The sequence below is a fragment of the Cydia fagiglandana genome, chromosome 2, assembly GCF_963556715.1.
Source record: "Cydia fagiglandana chromosome 2, ilCydFagi1.1, whole genome shotgun sequence".
Lineage (NCBI taxonomy): Eukaryota > Metazoa > Arthropoda > Insecta > Lepidoptera > Tortricidae > Cydia > Cydia fagiglandana.
This window is the reverse complement of record NC_085933.1, coordinates 699,648-720,306: the sequence shown is the minus strand read 5'-3', so window position 1 is coordinate 720,306 and position 20,659 is coordinate 699,648. Positions and strand designations below refer to the sequence as shown.

Below are 20,659 nucleotides of genomic sequence, written 5' to 3'. Positions count from 1 at the left end.
ACCATCAAACATCAATGTCTAATCTAACCGTCTGTAATCTCAGGACCTATTTAGTTGTCATCTCGGATATCAGCGACGGATAATGGTTCAAGCTGCCGGTCGTGATGCGCCGCTTACGTCACGGCGTCACGCGACGCACGTCACGACAATGTCGTCACGACACTATGGATCGGTTGCACCAAACCGTCTGTCACTGTTAAAGCGTTCAATAAATAGAGTTGAAGTCAAGCAGACAACAACAAAATCGTGTAATTAACAGCGAGATTTTGAAAGTATTCTTTCTTCGTACCGATAGCTAGTTGAGTTGAACCGCTAACTGCAAGAAGGACCGAAAAGTCTCTTCAAGATTCATTCAACCTCAAGACTCTGCGGTGTTATCCACAGTCCATCAACAGTCCATCAAATGTGGGTCTCCCCACGTCTATCGACGCGGATTTGGCAAAAGCTTTTAGAAAACCGCTTTATGCCCACGCAATAAGAACTAAAAAGGCGTCGTTCGGTTCGAATCGGCTGCGGACGTTACGACGTTTTTTTCGAATATAGGTATTTGCCAACAAACTGTCATCTAGTTTGGCGAAAAAATACATCGAATGGTAATGAATACTGATGTGTATTATTATCAAGTAAAAAAAATCCTTCTAGTGGAGTAAAGGGCCTACCGTTTTACGGTACTCGCCTGGCGCATTCTAAGTCGCATCGAATACGTTCTGGAAGATTCGTGTGATATACAAACTTGATAGTAGACTAGTATACCTACTGTACGTTAGTGTCCTATTTTTATACAGAATATCAAAACTCGTTGGTCCAACAATTTCAAAGAAATATGCGAGAGACATTAATAATCAAAAGGCGTAGGCAGAACCCCCTGAAAAATGTATATCTCTCGGAATATACCCAAATAATTCATGTTCAAACTTTTGTCAGCTTTTGTCCAAAGTTAATATAACGAAGCAATTACATTAAGAAAAATATTTGTGTTTTCTTTTATTTCTTTGTAATGTCTTGACACTTAAATTTACAGTCCTACGATTTGCTTTGTTGGTATACTCGTACGACAACAATCTGAAAGAGACGTGTGAAGATATCTTAGCAGTTTTTGCACCGCGCTTTATATTTTATTCTTTGGGTATTTTTGATAACTTTATTTTATCTTTTCAATGATGCCATAGCGTTCAAAATAGATCCTGGTGCAAGAAGAAGATAAAAGCACACAAACAAATCACACAAAGCCTTGAAGATAAACTACATGATTATTTCGGACTAATCCCGCAATTTATTACCCATAATATTAGAAGGGAATCGTGTATCGCTCTAATGTTTAATCAAAATTATCAACCGATCAACCGTCGTGAGACGTTATATAAAATTATGAAAGGAAGGAACATTACGAGTACCAATTTAACAATTATTTGGTACAAATAAAAAGGAAGTATCTTTTGTAAAATGGACGCATTTAAACCTAGAAAGCATTCTTGGCATTATAAAACGTAACAATGTGAAGAACGGAATTTTCGGAAAAGTTTTAATTTAATTGCAGTGGAACCTCTATAACAAGAATTTCAGGGTAAAAGATAAAAATACTGGTCGACTTATCTATTTACTAAGAAAGCTTTTTTCAATTTCTACTTTTTTACTCCGTTTAAAAATCGGCTTGGCGACATAAAACTAATGAAAACGCATTTCATATATTTAAAACAGGGTGCGTAGTATTATTTTATCACGAGCCATACAGCCATATTCGAACAATGAGATACGTCAAATACTAGATATTGAAACGATATGGAATAGATATGTCAGTGTCAAACAAGTGTCAAAAGTGACGTTTTTGTTTGAAGAAATGTTAATTTTGACACTGACATATCTAATCCATATCGGTTCAATATCTAGTATTTGACGTCTCTCATTGTTCGAATACGGCTGATAGATTTATTGTAAATTAATAGCTTCAGATATATTCCAGATATACCCATAAATTCAACTGAGGGAAAAGGAGTTTTTCGAGCTACAGATGGAATGCTTACTGGATTACAGAGATTTAGGCTTTAATTTCAAGCGGCATTTTAATGATGATTCTAACGATGATGCTAACGATTATTCCCCTTTATTAATTAACCTTTGGCCGACATTCGAGTTATCGAGGTATTACTTGCATAATGACGGATTACTGTTTCTATAAAAGGCATCGAATACGGCGCTCTGTGAATTGTGCAAAGACGGTTGTCTCGTTTGGGATTATTGATTTGATGAGGTCCGACTAACAAGGTAGGTCTTAAAATTTAGAGAGGCAAATTAATGGCACTATTAGACTAACCAATGATCGGAATCACACACAGGTGAAGATGGAGATGAATTCCAAATGTAAAATAACTGACAGTTGCATGTCTACATATAGGATACACGATTGTTATCGTGTATCATATTTTTGGAGGGGGTTCGAAATTTTATATTTCCAAAATGAAATTTGCTTTGTATCCTGATAAATTTTCATGTAATTTCCGAGAACGTTCCCATTTTTTTTGGACACTTTCCACTACTTGGCCATACATACATCTGCATATACGTATGGCCTCTCTCCACAGCTCAATACATATAAAAAACGTGAGAAAAAAAATTCACGATAGATTAATAAATTCATAAGTAGGTACAAACGTAATCCCGTTATTAATTAATCCCCTTTTCCTCCTCCATCAAATTGAAAATTTTCGAAAAAAATATTATCTAATTTGTAAAAATACACAAATGTACATTTTTTCCTGTGATGTATAAACATTTAAATTCAAATACCCAAATTAACTAATATCGAATGCCTCATTAGTTAAGCGTTAACAATTACGTCCGGTCTGTTACAAGAAAATGAATATGAATAAGGGATGATGAATATATCTCAAACGGCTTCCTGAATTCGAAATAATTATTTGAATGAAAAGGTCGAAATAATATAATCATTCGTTGAATAGGTATCCTCGGAAGTTGTTAGTCTTCCCTTTTCAAGTTCCCTTTTGCGAGATAATTTGTGGCAAATGTCCTCAGTCTGAATTTTAAACATCTGCTTTGGTAAATAATTAGTCGAAATGTTGAGAAAATGTACGAGAGCATTGTCATAACTATATTCAGCTATTTTGTTGCAATTATCAGGCCTTTAAGGGCCTAATTTACAGAATTATAATTTGGGTTACTTATTCTTTTTTAATGCTTTTTTTTTCATTTCTTTTTTTAAACTATTACTGTGAAGCCATGGACGATTGCAACTCTTCCTAAAAGTACGTCCTTAAAAATATCAAAGACCCTAAAAATTACGCTTTTTCTTGAACAACATGCAGTAATTGATTTTTGTCCATATACTCATAATTTTACCCCATAGTCCAAATGGCTGTGAATATTAATTAATTACCGTCTACGGCATTGAAATGTAAAAGGAATAAATGAGCGATATTTACAATTTACATCCTGAATAATTAAGTTACAGCCCTCTGAATTGCTTGTCCTCTTTTAATGGATTTACATACAACTTCAAAGCGAGCATGCTAATTCGCCCACCAACCCCCAAAGTAAATTCTGGTAGGTACATTATTATATTATTTATTCCTAAATCATGGTAACAAGTACGGTGCTTAATCACCGGCAATTAATCAAACCAAAAAAAACGTAACGCCCTGGAACAGACAACCTACTTACATATTTCACCTCTCAAAATATGTAACAGTTCCATGTACTTAACGTTATTTAAAAAACAAAGGTAAAAGAAAATAGTTACCATGTACACCGAGTCGCAAAATTGCATGGCCCATTTATGAATGAATTCTCTAGTTCACTGTAGGTACATAGAAGAACACTAGAAAATATAAAGAGTTGTTTATAACTAAACCGCCGTAAGAGATGCGTAGTATAATCTTTTGGGTTCCTCCCAACCAGTCATCATCAGTCTCAGAAGAAGTAACAAAACTTATTTTATACTTACAACAATTGTATTATGCTTCTTAGGCGGGTCCGCTATTATAGGGTACAAAAAGAAGTAACAAAAGGTACACGGAGAGCCAGGATTTGAACGCCAACGTGAACAGCGACATCACCATCGCCATAGTCCTGAAGGGGAACAGCTGCTGTTCAATCTCCGGATCCCATCCAGGGTAGTGTATCAACGGGGCCCAACCCAGCCTCTCTCCTCCCGACAGCTTCTTAGGCATGGTCACTATATGTATATAGTATATATGTATGCTACAAAAAAAAGTAACAAAAGGTATACTTACACGGAGAGCCAGGATATGAACGCCAACGTGAACAGCGACATCACCATCGCCATAGTCCTGAAGGGGAACAGCTGCTGTTCAATCTCCGGATCCCATCCAGGGTAGTGTATCAACGGGGCCCAACCCAGCCTCTCTCCTCCCGACAGCTTCTTAGGCATGGTCACTATATGTATATAGTATATATGTATGCTACAAAAAAAAGTAACAAAAGGTATACTTACACGGACAGCCAGGATATGAACGCCAACGTGAACAGCGACATCACCATCGCCATAGTCCTGAAGGGGAACAGCTGCTGCTCAGTCTCCGGATCCCATCCAGGGTAGTGTATCAACGGGGCCAAGCCCAGCATCTTCTCGCCTCCCGTCAGCCGCACGAGGAGGGCCACTATGTACGCGGACAGCGAGCCGTAGGTGTTGCAGTACTTCTTGAAGTGGACCACCATGAGCAGTTGCGGGAAAAGGATCACGTAGACCAAGTCCGAGCACATCGACCTGGGGAAAAAAGAGCGATGTGAATAGCTGACTTTTAATTAGGTATTTTAAAGTCCCTCTTTGTTATTTTGTACAATTACTCGAATCATTCTACAAAGGCACTAATTCCGAAAAAGTATTGTTGTTTCCTTTTAATTTTAAAAGCCACAAGTTTCTTCTGTTGATAATATAAAAATATTTCCTTCCTCATATTTAAGCACGTGATATAACGGTAGCGGCGCGTCATAATTATAATGGTGTAGGAAAGCCTGAACTAATTTATTTTTGCGTGTCTTCGTGAGCCGTAGTAAAAAGTCGAACGGCTAAAATTAGGCAATTCAGTGGGAATCCAATTCACCACTGCTATAAGTATATGAAAATTATGAAATCATTGCCACATCATGAAATGATCAGTTCTAAGATCTGGCAATGACATATAATTAATGTACCTAATACACCGAGGCACCAAAGTCAAACATAACAGAAATTGCAATTTAATATAGCAGGTGCCTACACGACGGCGTAAAATATCCGAAAAAAACGTGTTACACTTTTAAACCTTCCCATTTCTGAGTTCCATAATCAAAGTAACTAAGCCGCGTAAGCCTGGCTTACAACGTCTTACAATTTTCTGTAACAAATGCAAATTTAGCAGCAACATGGGACGAAAAGGTAGGCGCTAATGAGAATGGATTGCCGCAATATAAAGAGAGTGAGGAAAGCGGAACTTTGTTTCTCGTACGTCGTCTGATTGAGCGATGATGCTCGTATAATTTAACCAATATGTCCAAAGTTTTCAATATACCTTATAATAAATACACTCAAGACCATGAAGAGCAATTCATGTGTAATTTCAAATTATTATCGTTTTTTTTTTTAATTTTAAGAATCTGCTTACGCGTCCAGGATATTCAGAGAAATAAACTCAACCCGTCGCCGTTGGGAAATCGATATGATGTCCTAAAATACGGTACGATGTCACAACGATAAACGGATTCGCTCATGCGCGCACTAAACACTATAATTAACCTTCGGGAATCCTATGTCAATACGAAACCTACAGACGATCCTAAGCCTTGCTTACGCGCGATGTGCGAAAAGGTCTTATGTCTCAATGATTTACATATAGCCTTACATCTATTTGATTATGCTTTTAAGTGGAAGATGATCACATACTACGGTGGTTCTAGAACGTAGTAAGCGCGTTGGAATATTTAAGGTTAGTAAATGTTTTAGAAATATAGATGTAATATGGTGTAGATGGTCACCGGTTGCTCAATTTTATTGAAGTGCGGTTTGAAAATGACTTCATATCGGGGTTAGTGTTTAGATAAAACGTACTAACGCAATTATTGTGTCGCAACCAAGGTCTAGTGTGAGTGTCACTATAAAAGCTAACAATTACTGGCTTGTGCATTCAACTTTTATTATAATATTTGTCTAACAAACTAAGTAGCCTTGCAAATGAAAATTGGTTTAAACTGGACCAACTACCTATCATCATTTCAATTTAAGTCAAAAAATAAACACGTAAAAACTCACAAGGCGAGCTTAGCCGCTTTACAGGATTATTTTAACACTGGTTAAAATACACAGGCAATTTGGTAGTAAAAATATGGAGGTAAGAATTATGAATGGCGCTGAAATGTTGATATGTGCGTGATACCTTATACTCAGGTGCCCATGCAAGTCCGTAATTTCTCTACATTGTAATATTTTAGGGGAAACATTCCAATGTACGAAGCGCACCGAAATTATTTACTTTCCGTACGTAACCGTTTCCGTTAATTAATTTGATAGGCAGCAAAAGTGCCGACGCTGTTAAAACGCGCTTCTGTAATAGTTTTCGCACTGTCGTAACTAACCTGAACCGAAAACGGCGGCGGCTTTTTTGATCGTCCGCCGTAAAAGGTGCTAATTGACACTGCCCATTACGCTAATGGACTTTGACCCGTCCGGCACATACAGTCGAAGACAGGATAAACCTGGTTTTTATTTTAATCTTTGAGGCATACGGCCCATAGACAGACTATCATACATACAATAATAGTATTGTTATAACGTTATACTCATGTTTGAACTTTATCTGTTAGTAGGTACATATATAAATTTAAATAAAAAATAAAAACATTTTCCAAATAGCATACATACATTAAATTTATAGACCCCTCTTTCTCCGTCGGGAGTTAAAAAAAGGTTATATTTTTCCAATAATAGGAAACACGACCTGCACAAAGCTGAACATCCAATTAGAGATCTTTTTATAGCAGCTTCCGGAATACGAGATGAAAAAGGGGTGAAATCAGGGAGTGAAGGGGTGAAGGGGGTAAAGGGGTGATCGAATTTCAATTAACGAGCCCCGCAGACTACATCCGGTTTAGTATGCACGGGGATTGTCTATTATTTGCACAAAGATTAAATAGTAAAATTGCAGATTTCTCAAAAGTGTAAAGGCGATATTTTAAATTACCATGGAATACGACTGCCGGTTGCTACTTTGCTTTAGCTGAAACTCTTATTTGCGATTTGCGAAGCCGTGTTTCGCGGTTTCGAGCTCGACATTCCATTACATTTTAAAATAGCTAGAGCTTAGGGATTTAATTTAAGATTTTCTTTTTAAGCTAACATTTTTATTAAGCTCTTTAGCTGCTTTTTAGCCACTCACGTGCTTTATGCAACGGTAAAGAACGTTGAATACAGTTAACTTTAGATAGTTTGAGTAAATGAAAACATGACTTGAGCCAACACATAGCAACGTCAATAGTTAATGAACCACTTTTTTGCCACGTCACGCATGCGTAATTTATAAAAGTACAATAAGTTTGCAAACTTATGAACGTAGGTAAAGAATTAGCACGAAAAAGTAACCCTTTTTCATCCAAATCGATTGCAGAGCGGGCAGCCTAGAATAGAACCAGAGATATTTGAATATCGACCCTTGTCAATGCCAATGTGGTAAGATATATCTTATCTGTGAGCGATCGAGAGAGCCCCGGAAAAAGTTATACAATTTATAGCGTAACGAAAAATTATTCTAAGTCAAAAAAAATTCATGAAAAAGAGATTCACTCATACCGATTCTAAACGAAGCAAATGGAAATTCTATAGCCATACAAGGAGTGGTATCGCCCTTTAGTGGATTATTGTAGAAGCAATGGTGACGAAATGGAGATAAATATGATGGATTTAGGTTTCTAGGCTTTGATATTCTTAGTTAAGCAGCTCCACTTTGGGAGATGCCTGTCCGATCCAAGTCAGATTATATCCGTCGATATTATGCTTGTCAGATAAATTAGGACAGAGATAGCTTCTCAAGCAGTCACTTGGGACAAATGGAGCAAGTACATCCGTGGGAAACTGTGCCTATTCTAGAATATAATTATGTACGGCGTAACGTCCGTTACTATAAAGCCCCTCCGCTAGATGAATACGAGTAGGTGAATACCTTCGGAAGGATGTTTGAATAATTATCTAAATACTGATTATGTCCGCTTAAATAAAATTAAACTGACTGCTAAGGTATTTTATCCTACCCTTTACCAAGCTTTATCCATAATAACGAAGTTATTTAAATGTATTGAGGTCTAGCTAACTTTAATAATGAACTAGGAATCCGACTCGTCCTCGAGTTTGGTCCTGTCACCGACCCAATCAGGTCAATCATCATAGGAGTGGCATTAGAACTTTGAAAATCGGATCTTGATTTAGAATAGAATAGAATAGAATAGAATGTTTTTATTCGTGACAAAAATTATAGATAAAACAACAGGTAACACTACCATGGTCACGAAATGGTCCCGACTCAGCAGGTGCTAGCCTAAAGGCTAGCGCTGGTCTTCCGTCGGGGCCATGGACTATTACAACTAAATTATAAGAGAACACATTATGACTACAATATTATGTAATAAGACTAAAATTACAGTTAATATGACAGTTAAAATGAGTGGCGGTTGTAGAAGAGACGAAAAGCAGTAATACTAGGAATGCGTCAAGGGTGCTTAAATGTAGCTAGTCTCAAGTTTGAGGCACTCTTCGTTTGATTGGTGTTCGAGCATAAACTTTTTTAAAGTTGATTTAAAACTGTGAATGCTTTGCAGGTTCCTAATAGGAGGAGGGATGTTGTTCCAACACTTAGTGGCTGCGTAACGAAAACTGCCGCGGAAGGCTGCTGATGTGTGTCTATGAGTTAGAAGTTGAGTCGCAGATCGCCGACCCCCGCGTGACACGGAAATGGACAGCTTCTCGTACAAATAAGTAGGAGCCTGAAGGTTTATTACACCAAAGAGCAAAGAAGCAAGATTTGATATTGATTTGACACTACTCGCTCGCAGTCTCGTTCGCATTAATATTAGACCAAAGACAGCAACAGATGTTGAACAAACCTCTCAGGCTATGACCCTCAATTTAGTTAAGTGTGTATCAAAAAGCCTCGAAAACGGCAGCTGTCGCTACATTGGTGGATTGACAAATAGCCAGCAAAATACGTAGGAAATAAAAATAACTTTAGTTGTTTCCTCCCAATTCATAATTTATAAAACGGTTGCTAATATAATTCAATATTTAAAAGAATAAAACAAAAATCTGCTGATTCTAATATTATCAAACGCGGTTACATTAGTCGACTAACAGATTTTATACAAAGCGCGAAGTCTTTATATTAAATACGGATGAGAGTAACATCGAATCAAGATCCAATTTGATGATTCGGAACGCCACCCATATAGCACGTGCCATCACGGACCCATTAGGTTTGCGACATCCGAGGTAATGGCGGCCGCCGGGGACGCACGACCAGTTTCAGCTAATATGACACTAAATTATTGTTATTGTCGGTAAGCAAGGCTGGATTAGATATTTGTAAGTCTACCAAAAAAAATCGATTGTTTGATCATGCGATTTTTTTTTTATTTGTCATTCTGAAATTTATTCATCTTCATATTTACGTAATAAGGTCTGAGTTTTCAAATATCAGATAAAATTATCTGTCAGACAAAGATGGTCTCTTTCTTTCACATGCAAGAAGAAAAAGAGAGTGTCATCTAAGGTAAAAAGAAGAACAAATTCATTGTTTCCTTTATATCAACTATAGTCGCACCAATAAAAGTCTGCAGCGGATTTGATAGCCCCCGCAGTGTAAGTGTTATTTATACGTCATAATTTCATAGAAGATTGACGTTTAAAATGACACTTGCACTGCGTGGGCTATCAAAATCGCTGCAAGACTTTTTACGGTCTAACTCTACCTTTAAAATCGGTATTCTTTACATACCGTTTTTTGTATGCTATTCAGTTTTACCTTCTGATGTGCCGACCAAAAGTTTCCAAAACTGAGAAATTTTCATGGGGATCGATATTATCCATTTTTAAATTGAATGAATGAAATTCCGAGTTCTTGTCCAACTTTTTTGAATTTTTCTGTGACTTGCACATTTATAGTTTTTCCTTGTTTTCCCTACACACTCTACGCAGTCGGCTGTTTTAAATATTCCCCGCACGTTCGAACAGATCAAAGCTCTCAGAATAATCCAGACATCTTCCTGACGTCACTTTAAACTGAGAGAAAGGCAACAACTGCAAATCCGATTGTATTTATTGGCTTGGGAGTCTGAAGTGCTTCGTCGGAGTTACTTCTTCAAATACTGAAGCATACTGAACGAAGCTTTTGCATATAATTTAAAACTTTGATTTTACTGGAAAACTTCAGGAGCCCGATTGAAATTTAGCATCTTGTTACGGTTTTGATAAGACCTCAACGATCGTCTTGGTGATACGCGCATCTCACGCACGACTTTCGCTTCATTGTCAGTCGAGTCATTATTGTGTCATGTCATTTCTTACCCTACCCTCACGGACGGATTTAAAAATAAAATGACCAGCAAGCATTGACGACGATGGTCACTTACCACAAGCCGTAGATGGAGGGGATGGTCAGAGCCATCAGCGTGGAAAGGAAGCCGACCACCAGGATGCTCACGCGCATCACCCAGATGATCTCCATTTCGGATGCGTTTTGGCGGAAGATCAGCTTGTACACGTTCCTGGCAACAAATTACAAGATTAATAATAAATAAGTACTTAATAGTCACTATACTTATATTAAAAACGACTGATAAAATATAGAAAAAATACGAAACCAAATCTTACGTCTTTGGACACTAAGAAAGCCGATATAATTATCAGAGATATATAGTTGTCAGAGATTTAGGGAAATCGTCAAAATCCTACCTGGCAAACATACTAGAAGCGCTCAGCACACTAGAGTCAGCCGAGGACATGACAGCAGCCGACACGGCTCCCAGTCCGAAGAAGGACACGATGTCCGGCGTCAGATACTGCAGGACGAGAGGTAAGATCATGGACGTCTGGTCTGACGTCAGCTCGCCGTCAGCCGTCAGGTCCCCCTTGAAGCCAGTCTCGTTCCACGCTGGAAGAAATGTCTTTGTTGAACAAACTGTCCAGATGATAATCGATAACGCACGTATAATAATATACTAGTTTGTTGCATCTTTAGTGTAAAGGTATGAGGTAAAAACACAGTACGCCTACTACGCTACTGCAGCAACACGCCGAAACTTTTTTTTTAAATACAAACAAACTTTTTAACATCAACAAGAGAATGTTATCAATGTTATCATATATCATCAAAACAGCATACATACTATTAAATGTTAAAGCTCACATATTATGCTTCACAAGTGACTCATAACAATTAATGGGCTAGTAATCAGGCTTCGTTAGAAAGATAACACCGCTTGCCTCGAGGCTAGGCAAAAACATTAGGTACACGGCTGTGTTTCATGAAAAAAACTGTATTTTTACGAAGTTTTTCATGACCAAACATGTTCAAAAAAGGAATGTAACAACAGAAAACATTTTTAAAGCGTGCAGCGTGTACCTAGGTACCTAAATATTCGGCTTGCGCACAAATACGTTGTTATTTTTACTATTTACTAAAGGCCATATACTTTGGTAAAGGCTTTGGAGACTGCTGCAAGCACTCGGGATACGTGTGACCTATTATTGCTCATTGATTATGTTATGTTAAAGGAAACATGTTTTTGGCAATGGCTCCAATGAGAACGGATGGGATGCCCATAAAGATGCACTATTTCAAGTATGAGAGCGACTGTTACTCGCTGGACCAGGAGAAGCCGATGAGTGACTTCGGCAATCTCAGAAGACTAACCTGTAGCTTTGGCGATGGCTCCAATAAGCACGGGCGGGATGGCCATGAAGATGCAACCGATGGCCGCCACGTACGAGAGGATCTGCGCTCGCCCCGCCGTCTTACTGCTCAGCACGCGTTGGAAATATACCTGGCATAGAACATTCTCGTTAATATATAAATTAATATTAAAATTTTGTGCGAGTGTAGAGTTATTATTCAAAAACAAAAAAGTTAAAAGACCAAGGTTAGGTTAATAAAATAATAACCCAACTATAAATACCTCTCTGTTACCCAACATCTCCCCTAACTAACTCACCAATCAAGTCACTCGGCAATCTCAGCATGATGAGTCCATCCCACAAAGTCTAAACCCAAATGATGTCCAAAAGGAGTGACGCAAAATATTAATTTCATAAGGCATCATAAGGTTACCAGCGTCAATAGATTTACGAGTTGTATTAAATGCCATTTGGTCCACAAAACTACAAACGACGTCGGCAGCATTTTTATTTTATGATCCTGTATCTCACAAATAAAAGGAAACAGAACAAACAGATCTCACCTGCCACGGAATCCCTCCAAAAATCAGCAACAGCCCATAATCTATATAAAACCAGTAGTATTTCTTGTCGATATGCCCTATCCAGTCCACATCCATTCCCCCCAGCGGCTTGACGTAGTCGTTGGCCCAGGCGAAGGGGATGCACATCCAGAGGCCGAGGAAGATGCAGAACAGCTGGATGACGTCGGTGTAGGCGACGGAGTAGAGGCCGCCGAAGAGCGTGTAGAAGACGGCCACGCACGCGCTGAAGATGACGGATGTGCGGTGGTCCATGTCGATGATGACGGCTAAGGTGGCGCCTGAGGAAGATAGATGTGTGTTAGCAAAACTTCTGTTTCCATTAGAAAATCCCTCCTCCTTCTGTTTCTTTTGTTTAGCTTTTTAGCCAATCTCTGTCTGTGTAGGATGTATATCTGTGACTCGCAGATATAATTTTTATTCTACTTTTATACAAAAAGATTTTACTCGTAGATATTAGCAAAAACGTAGATCATTAATTGTATACTAAGCAGTCTGCAAATGATACGCGCCCTCGCCTTAGGTAAACAAAAAAAGTGATACGATGGAAAGATTTGCCGGGGTCTTACTAGCTTCGGAACCTTCGGTAGTCAGGTTGCTCAGAGCAACTCAAGCGTCGTTCCAAAATGTGCTGGTATGGTTCGAATGTTGCTCAAGAGGGTAATAATTGTTTCTATATTTGGAAAAAAAAATGATATTAATCCAACTTTTTTAAATCTGCTGGATATGAAAAGGATAAAGGGAGAGCAGGAGGAATATTAAATAAAGTGCCAATTAGGTAAAGCCTATATATCTTAAGTTAATCAATTAATCATGAATATACCCACGCTCTTAATCAGGAATTGCTCGAAATTTTTAAAGAGGCTAAATTCGATTGGCCCAATTGTTTGGTCCGACATTATAGGTTTTAAACTGAAATAAATGTCATATACTAAGAAAAAGTGACCAAGGCCTCCAGTGCCCCAGGCTGGAATCGAACCAGCTTCCTGTGCTATCGCGGCAGGTGCCTAATAAGCCACTCGGCCACCGGGCCACCGGGCCACAGCGGCATAGGTCGAATTTTTCCAAGTATATGCACTTCTTACTGAAGGCTTATGGCGCCCCCTGGCCATCCCTAAGGTAGAACAGTATGGTTCGGATTTTCTGAAAATAATTTAATTTGTTCAAATACTTCTAATACTTAGTATTGTAGGTTTTGTCTAGCTATGTTATCTACATACAGAGTGATTCAGGAGACGTGAGCAGGACTAACACTGCGCATTTCGTAAATTATAAGCAACTGTTTCGTATCAGTATTAGTGAGGTTAACGTTAATTTTTTAGTCGTGTTGAATAATAAAGTTATTAATTTATTTACGACATGCATGGTCACCCTAAACTACCGATATTCTGTGTCAAATTTAATGTCGTCACGGTCTGGTTACTTTTGAAAACTCGTATCTCACACAAGTTTGACAGTTTATTTTCTTCGTAAAACGCTGTCATTACGGTTAAAGAGGTTTTATGTTTATTAATTAGGTCCTCTAGGGTGACCATGATTATAGAGAATTAAATGTACCCTCATCAAAAAGTAAAAAAATAGGAAAAAGTGTGGTTGATTCATCTAAATACGACGGTGATCGATCAATTATCAGTTACTGAGTGAGCAGGATTAGTCCTGCTCTCGTCTCATGAATCAGCCTGTATATCCATATAGCCGTATACTCGTACTTTTACTAGGTATTTTCACGCCTACCGTTGATTCGATAAATAAAGAATAATACAGACCAACTAGGTAGGTACCTTCTATTGAAACCTATATAAACCTAATTTCTGAAACACAAAGGAACGTGACACGCTTGGGATTTTTTCTCGTTACGTGCATGTAGGTACATATTGTAGTAAGTATAGGTAGGTAAATTAATCTTACACAAGCACGTAATTTCATTTTTATATTACGTTACTCATACGAGATGTTTTCAGAATATTAATTTTCAGCAAGTATGTTATCAGCTGGTTTTATAGTCCCCTGGGTTTTGTAAACTTACCAATAAGACTAATATCGATCCTATATACGACCCAACATAATGCTGTCAGAGCAAGGACAATAATATTGTCGCGCCAAGCGCGATGTAAGTTGGTAAGTGGTATCAACCAGGACTACTTTGTCATGTGGCAACACTGCCAGTCACCACAAAACAGATAGTACAGAAATCAATCTACATACAAAGCGCGCTCGAGCGAGAATTTATTACATCGTACATGAGAATGCGTATTTATTACACTTTAAATTAGATATAATCGTGCATTTCGTCTATCTCGAAATCATCGCAGGATATTTTCTGTGGCAAATTTGTAATATAACAATGACATTAAAATTAAAATACCTATTTGAGTTATTAATGTTATTACTAATTTATATTTCCATTCTTCCTGTTTTATCCTCAACATGAAATCAAACAACTAGATACGAGATACGATACGATAGATACGAATGCCACTACCACAATAGTTTTTTGTGCATAAGTCATAGTTCGCAACAATCGCAACCCTAGAGCGACCGCCGACCGTAGGTATGAAAAGTAAAGTACATACATGTGATTGACTTCTGTTCCTATCTGTTTTGTGCAGTCACTGACAGTTGACAGTTCCGATGGCGGGAAAAAGCACGATGGCGCCATTGGAGGAAAGATGGAGGTACGTGCAGGAGGCATAGGACGGCGCTGGGTGTACTGAGTCTGTACATGGTGCGCCTCCACGCGGTAACGGGAGCCTGCCCCGGTGAGTGTTTACACACATATTTATGCTTGTATAATCGACATCCTAGCTACATGGGAGTGGAACAAGGGGTTAACCAACGGTCCTTGGTTAACGTAGTTTCACTAAGACATAGTCCAGTCTCGATATTGGACTGGGAAGCCCGGGCGGGGCTTTCCGGAGTGTGTATCGGAAGCACACAGGCAATAACGCATGTAGTACGGTCGGTTATGAGTTGGAGTATAAGGGCCGGATCTAGGGGGCAGGCATATGGAGGATCCCGAGGGGGCAACGCCCCCTCGTCCAGGTGGTGTGTAGGACACCAGGGTACTAGACGGTAGTACCTAGTCTGGAGGCGACCGATCGTACAGGACGGGAGAGTCACTCTGGATAAGGCCAGTAGCCTGCACTCTCATATTGATACGAAACGTGCGATACCAACTCGGAAGTAAATGTACTTGTACATGTAACAGTGTGGTCGTAGGTGACCCCTTCTCCTACTCTCATGTAGCATGGTGTTATGTGTACTCATCTTATGATATTTTGTCGCCCAAGCGAATCTATACCCGATCGGATTCAGGCAAGTGTATTATACTTAGATGGGTATAGATGGCACGACAAATATTATGTCACATGTTTTATAATTTAACATTGGAGCTTTGAACCCAATTTTAATTCTGAACAAAAAAGAATAATTTGCAATAAGTACAAATACAAATGAGAATATCGTTTTTACCCAACTGCGAGATGTATAGTATAGGAGGGTAAGGTAAAATGTATAGTAATGTCATAACGTGACATCAGTGTATGTAGGTATGTTTTTAACTCCAACAACATTCAAATGTCACCTAGTTCAACATAAAGTAAATGGAATCCCCCGAAACTTTCCTGATGTTTCACTATTTGAATAAATTGCCAACACGGAAAAGTTGTAAAGGTCCCGCCCACGATCCCAGTTCACGTCGGTGGCAGTGCTGTTAAATTTATTACATTTGTGACACTAACGGAAAAGCTCGGCCAGCGGAGCGTGGCATGTAAGCTATTTAGTGTTTGCACCCACGTTAGTAGGTTACTATTTGACCTTTTACATTCATAAGGCTCATAGGATGTAGGTACCTATGCGTCATTGGTTTACGTTTGTTTTTCGCTATATATGTAACTATGTATTTAAAAACTTCTGGTAAATACCTACCTTACTAAGGTTTTCTTTACCTAATTACAAATATTAAAGCACTCATTCATTGTAAATTTTATCCACAAAACAAAACGGTAAGATTGAATGCAACTTTTAATAGGAATGGCAGAGGCTGGATTATTTAATTGCAACTGAACTCATTTAATTTTCATTTCATTACATTAAATACCATTTTAATATTTAATGGATAATTTTGCATTAACCAACAAAGTAAATATTCATAAATTCCTCTAGCTAGGTAAATGCTTACGTAAGCTTAATAAACTTTTCACTTGAAATCTTTAGCGGGCGCTTATTACAAGCCTGTTAATAACTCAACGTTTACATAAAATCTTAAGTAGGTAAATAAGTAAACTCTACTATGGTTATTAACTCGAATCATACTGCTATTTTTGAACTTTCGGCATTTCAAAACATAAAAAGCCCCTTAAGGGTCTGCGACGTTTGAGGTTAATAATTCTTTAAGTTTACGTTCTAAGTCAAGTTTAGTATCATTTTCAACTAAATCAAAGATGTAGACATAGATTTCATCGAAATCGGTTCAGCGTTTATTGATTTCCCATACAATCCTACACCTTACCTTTTCTTTTTAATGTATTTTTTTTGGAATAAAAACTATCCTATGTTCTTCCCCGGGACTCAAACTATCTCTATACCAAATTTTATCTAAATCGGTTGAGCGGTTATTGAATCCCCATACAAATTTCCTCCTCCCTTTTCACACCCTTAAGGGATGATTATTGAGATAAAAAGTATGCTATGTTATTCCCTGGGACTCAAACTATCTCTGTACCAAATTTTAACTAAATTGGTTCAGCAGTTTAAGGGTGAAGAGGGATAAAAAAAAAGTATTTTATATGTGTTTTTACTTCGGAATGGTGTCATTATGATATCAAAAATGAATTCGGCACCTCCAATGTATACGGAAACGATACCAAACTTGGCCTAGTAGCTTCAATGATACAGATATCAAGATCAAGTTGAGAGCCACCCCCCTAAAAATTTACATCAAAAATCTCAGTGGCTCCACTTCTTGAATCCATCCCTGGGTCCTAAGGACCAAAGGAAATCTCTTGTTCATGCAACGCCGTATGTTAGGCCCAGCACCATCCGCTAACACGCACCAATAGTATGAGATAAATAATGCCAAATACCACGATTATTATAAAGCAGTGTTGGCCGAACGTTAATTGCAATTGACCATTAGCCATTACAAATTGAACCGTAAACAGTAACGAACGGTTCAATTTGTAATGGTTAATGGTCAAGAATGATCAATTACATTAATGATTTGGCCAACACTGTTATCAAGCTCGTATCATTACCAAATTCAATATACTTTAACACACATTTGAATCAGAACCAGTCTCTGAAGGTGAAGTACCTACTTCATCTTCGAATAGCAGCCCTCAATCATATATATTGAGGATTGAGAAATTTACATCCCCCGTTTCACACAGCGTTGTACGCACTCCGCTACATAAGGCACATTCGCTTGGCAACCTTCACGGTAACATTAGAACTACATATTATATAGATACACGACATTTCACTTCACCGAAACCTTCCCAACCTGTTACAAGATTCTAGCTCGCAACTATTTCAGTACAGTTTCCAGTAAATTGACTAGCCTACATGACACACTCAACAACACATTTTACAACTTAATTTTATTCAGCGTGTCTTAAAACAAGCCTAAGTACCTATTATGTATGTTGTAGTTGTGCCGTAGCCCAGATAACAATCGTTTATTTTAAAAATTTTGTATAGTTGTTGATATGTTTTTCTTTATGTACCTATAAGCTTTAACATGTGTAACAAAATGACATTGTATAGCATATAGAACATAATACTAACAATAGTTTATAAGTCATAGTCGTAAGTACTAGCAAAAATGATCTCAGTTGGTCCTTAAATAAATGATAATTTAATTAATTAATTTTACGGAATAAATATGTTTCTTGGATTCGATCACATAGGTATGTCAACTAATGTCACGTCGCGTAAATAATTCCATACATTATTAAATTTGGATTGACGTTTTCTTAAAAACGAAAAAAAAGAATTTTAGATCCCGAATAATTAAAAACCTGTTACCTACTTTTAGAAGTCGGTAAAAAAACTTGAAACAACCTTCATATTGTTTCTGGCAGTGAAGCGTCGTGTCAAAGGGCTTTGTGAGAGCCGCCGCGGGCCAACGCTACATAAAAGAATGTTCCGCCCAGACTCCCTCTGCTGGCTAATGGCGTTATGATGTCGATAGATTTAAATAACTGATATACGTCATAAATTACAGGAAACCTAATCGGTAAATGCACTGAACCTAGTACTCAACAATCAAAAAGATTTCAATGCTTATCTTATTCGTTTTATAACTAACCATATTTTTCGATCAATTTTACTCGTATGGAAAAAGCATTGTAAATATGTGATTATTGTGTATATCCTGATAGCCATTGAGATCCTGTATGACTTTTTTTCTCCAGTCAGATGTTAATGCCCCCGATAAAAATAGTAAAAACATGAATAGCGATATCTATAACAATGAAGCACGCGACGTTTTCTTTTACAACCAATATGGGTTTAATATGGGCCTTTTATATATGTCAAATGTTTTAAGTAGCATCCTGGTAACGACACTTGCGTTCATTCGTGGCTGTTTAGCTCTATAGAATAATTTACTATTTCTCTGGTTTAACGTTTTGAATGTTGACTTGGCTTACCATGAATTATTAGTATTATTACATTGAAATTTAACTAGGGAGCCTGCAGATTTCATTGTGTTCAGAGAGAGGTGACTGTTAGTAGTATACCACCTGAATGTTTCTTATTCGGTCATCATTCATTAGTTCGTATTCATTACATCACGATCGGTCTGCGCTAAACTTGGCCTCGATCGATATCCGCCCTCTAGCGTGTTTCCGAAACTCTTCACAGACTACATTAGGGTGCATAATATATCAACCAATTTTCAACCCCATCAGTGCGGTAATTGCCTTTTGAGGTAACTCTTTTGATGGCAGTCAAAATTTTAACAGTATCAAAAATTGCGCGTAAAATTTTGATGTGTTCCGCCAGCGGTGATTGAGAATTAACAGCTCCAAATCAGAAAGTAATAGAAACATTGATTATTATTTAGGAATTATAATTTATCTGGATGACCGAGGAATAAATATCACGACTAAACCTACTATTACTAAAGCTATACCTATTTTCTACAAATTTTTGTACAGTTGACGTCAAAGATATGTTAACATTTTTCGACTAATAAGTCCTCTTTCCTGTGTAAAAGTTGTGTAAGTGTTGTGTGTTTCCTCTGTGTCTGTGTGTTTTGTCTGTTTCCTCTGTGTGTGTGTTGTGTCTGTGTGTCATGTGTCTTTGTTCCTCTGTAATAACAGCGGAACAAAGTGTAAAAGTGTAAAGATATCTTAAATGTTGACTGTACCTTTATTAGTTTCAGGACTTTACACCTTTTTTGGGTGAAATAAGCCGAATAAAACCTCAGCTTTTAAATACAAATCAAACGAAGTTGCAAAGCTTGTTCCGTTCGCACTTAAATTTCCCATAGAATTTCTAAATACAGCTTTGCATGTGTCAAGGTCGACGGTGCGAGATGCTATTTTCGTCTCTCCCGTAATGGGCCAGACAGTGACATGGGGGTTATTTCGATTGTTCACTTGTTAGGCCGGTGATTTTCAGCCTATAAGACGCGAAGTTTCTATAAAGGTATAAAGGAACCGCCGAGGCTCGCAAAACTGTAGTAAAATGGCCAGTCACTTTCTTGGCAAATTTCATTGAACATATATTGCTTAGGTAAAGGGGATGGCGTAAAATTTATGCTACTAAAAGCATATGAGTAGATAAACAACACAATTACAAGTCACAAAAAATGGCCGCGAATAATGCATTCCTAGGGGGCTCTCGCATCTATTAAGAGTATATGAAATGAATGATGAAAAATTACTCGTCTAGTATTTAAATCTATATTGTTACACGCAGTCGGCAGTCCAGATGAAATGAATATCAGCCCCGTCAAACTTATTTTAAGGCGGTATCTAATCCTGCGCTGTCCGTTCCGTGTCACATTACTCTGTACGACAACGGTCCTGTCCCAGCCCTCTCGGCACCTCTCGGCTAGCGTTTGAATATATCGGGGGCCTTTCAAATCTACCCGCGCTACAAGAACAATGCATTTAGTACAGTATCTTTAGCAAGATTGATTAGTAGTAGGAATGTAAGTATAGTAACGAAGATAGGACCG

General features: G+C 37.9%; 1 protein-coding gene across 1 annotated transcript in view; it reads right to left on the bottom strand.

The window, feature by feature from the left end:
• The window catches only part of LOC134673350 (high-affinity choline transporter 1), a 38,616-nt gene that overhangs the window by 4,728 nt on the left and 13,229 nt on the right, over positions 1–20,659 (bottom strand). The window contains exons 5-9 of the mRNA XM_063531323.1: positions 12,451–12,749; positions 11,907–12,036; positions 10,946–11,144; positions 10,624–10,758; positions 4,469–4,741 (exon numbers count right to left, since the gene is read on the bottom strand). Coding sequence (XP_063387393.1) covers positions 4,469–4,741; positions 10,624–10,758; positions 10,946–11,144; positions 11,907–12,036; positions 12,451–12,749 — 1,036 coding nt within the window. The remainder of the gene's footprint in view (positions 1–4,468; positions 4,742–10,623; positions 10,759–10,945; positions 11,145–11,906; positions 12,037–12,450; positions 12,750–20,659) is intronic.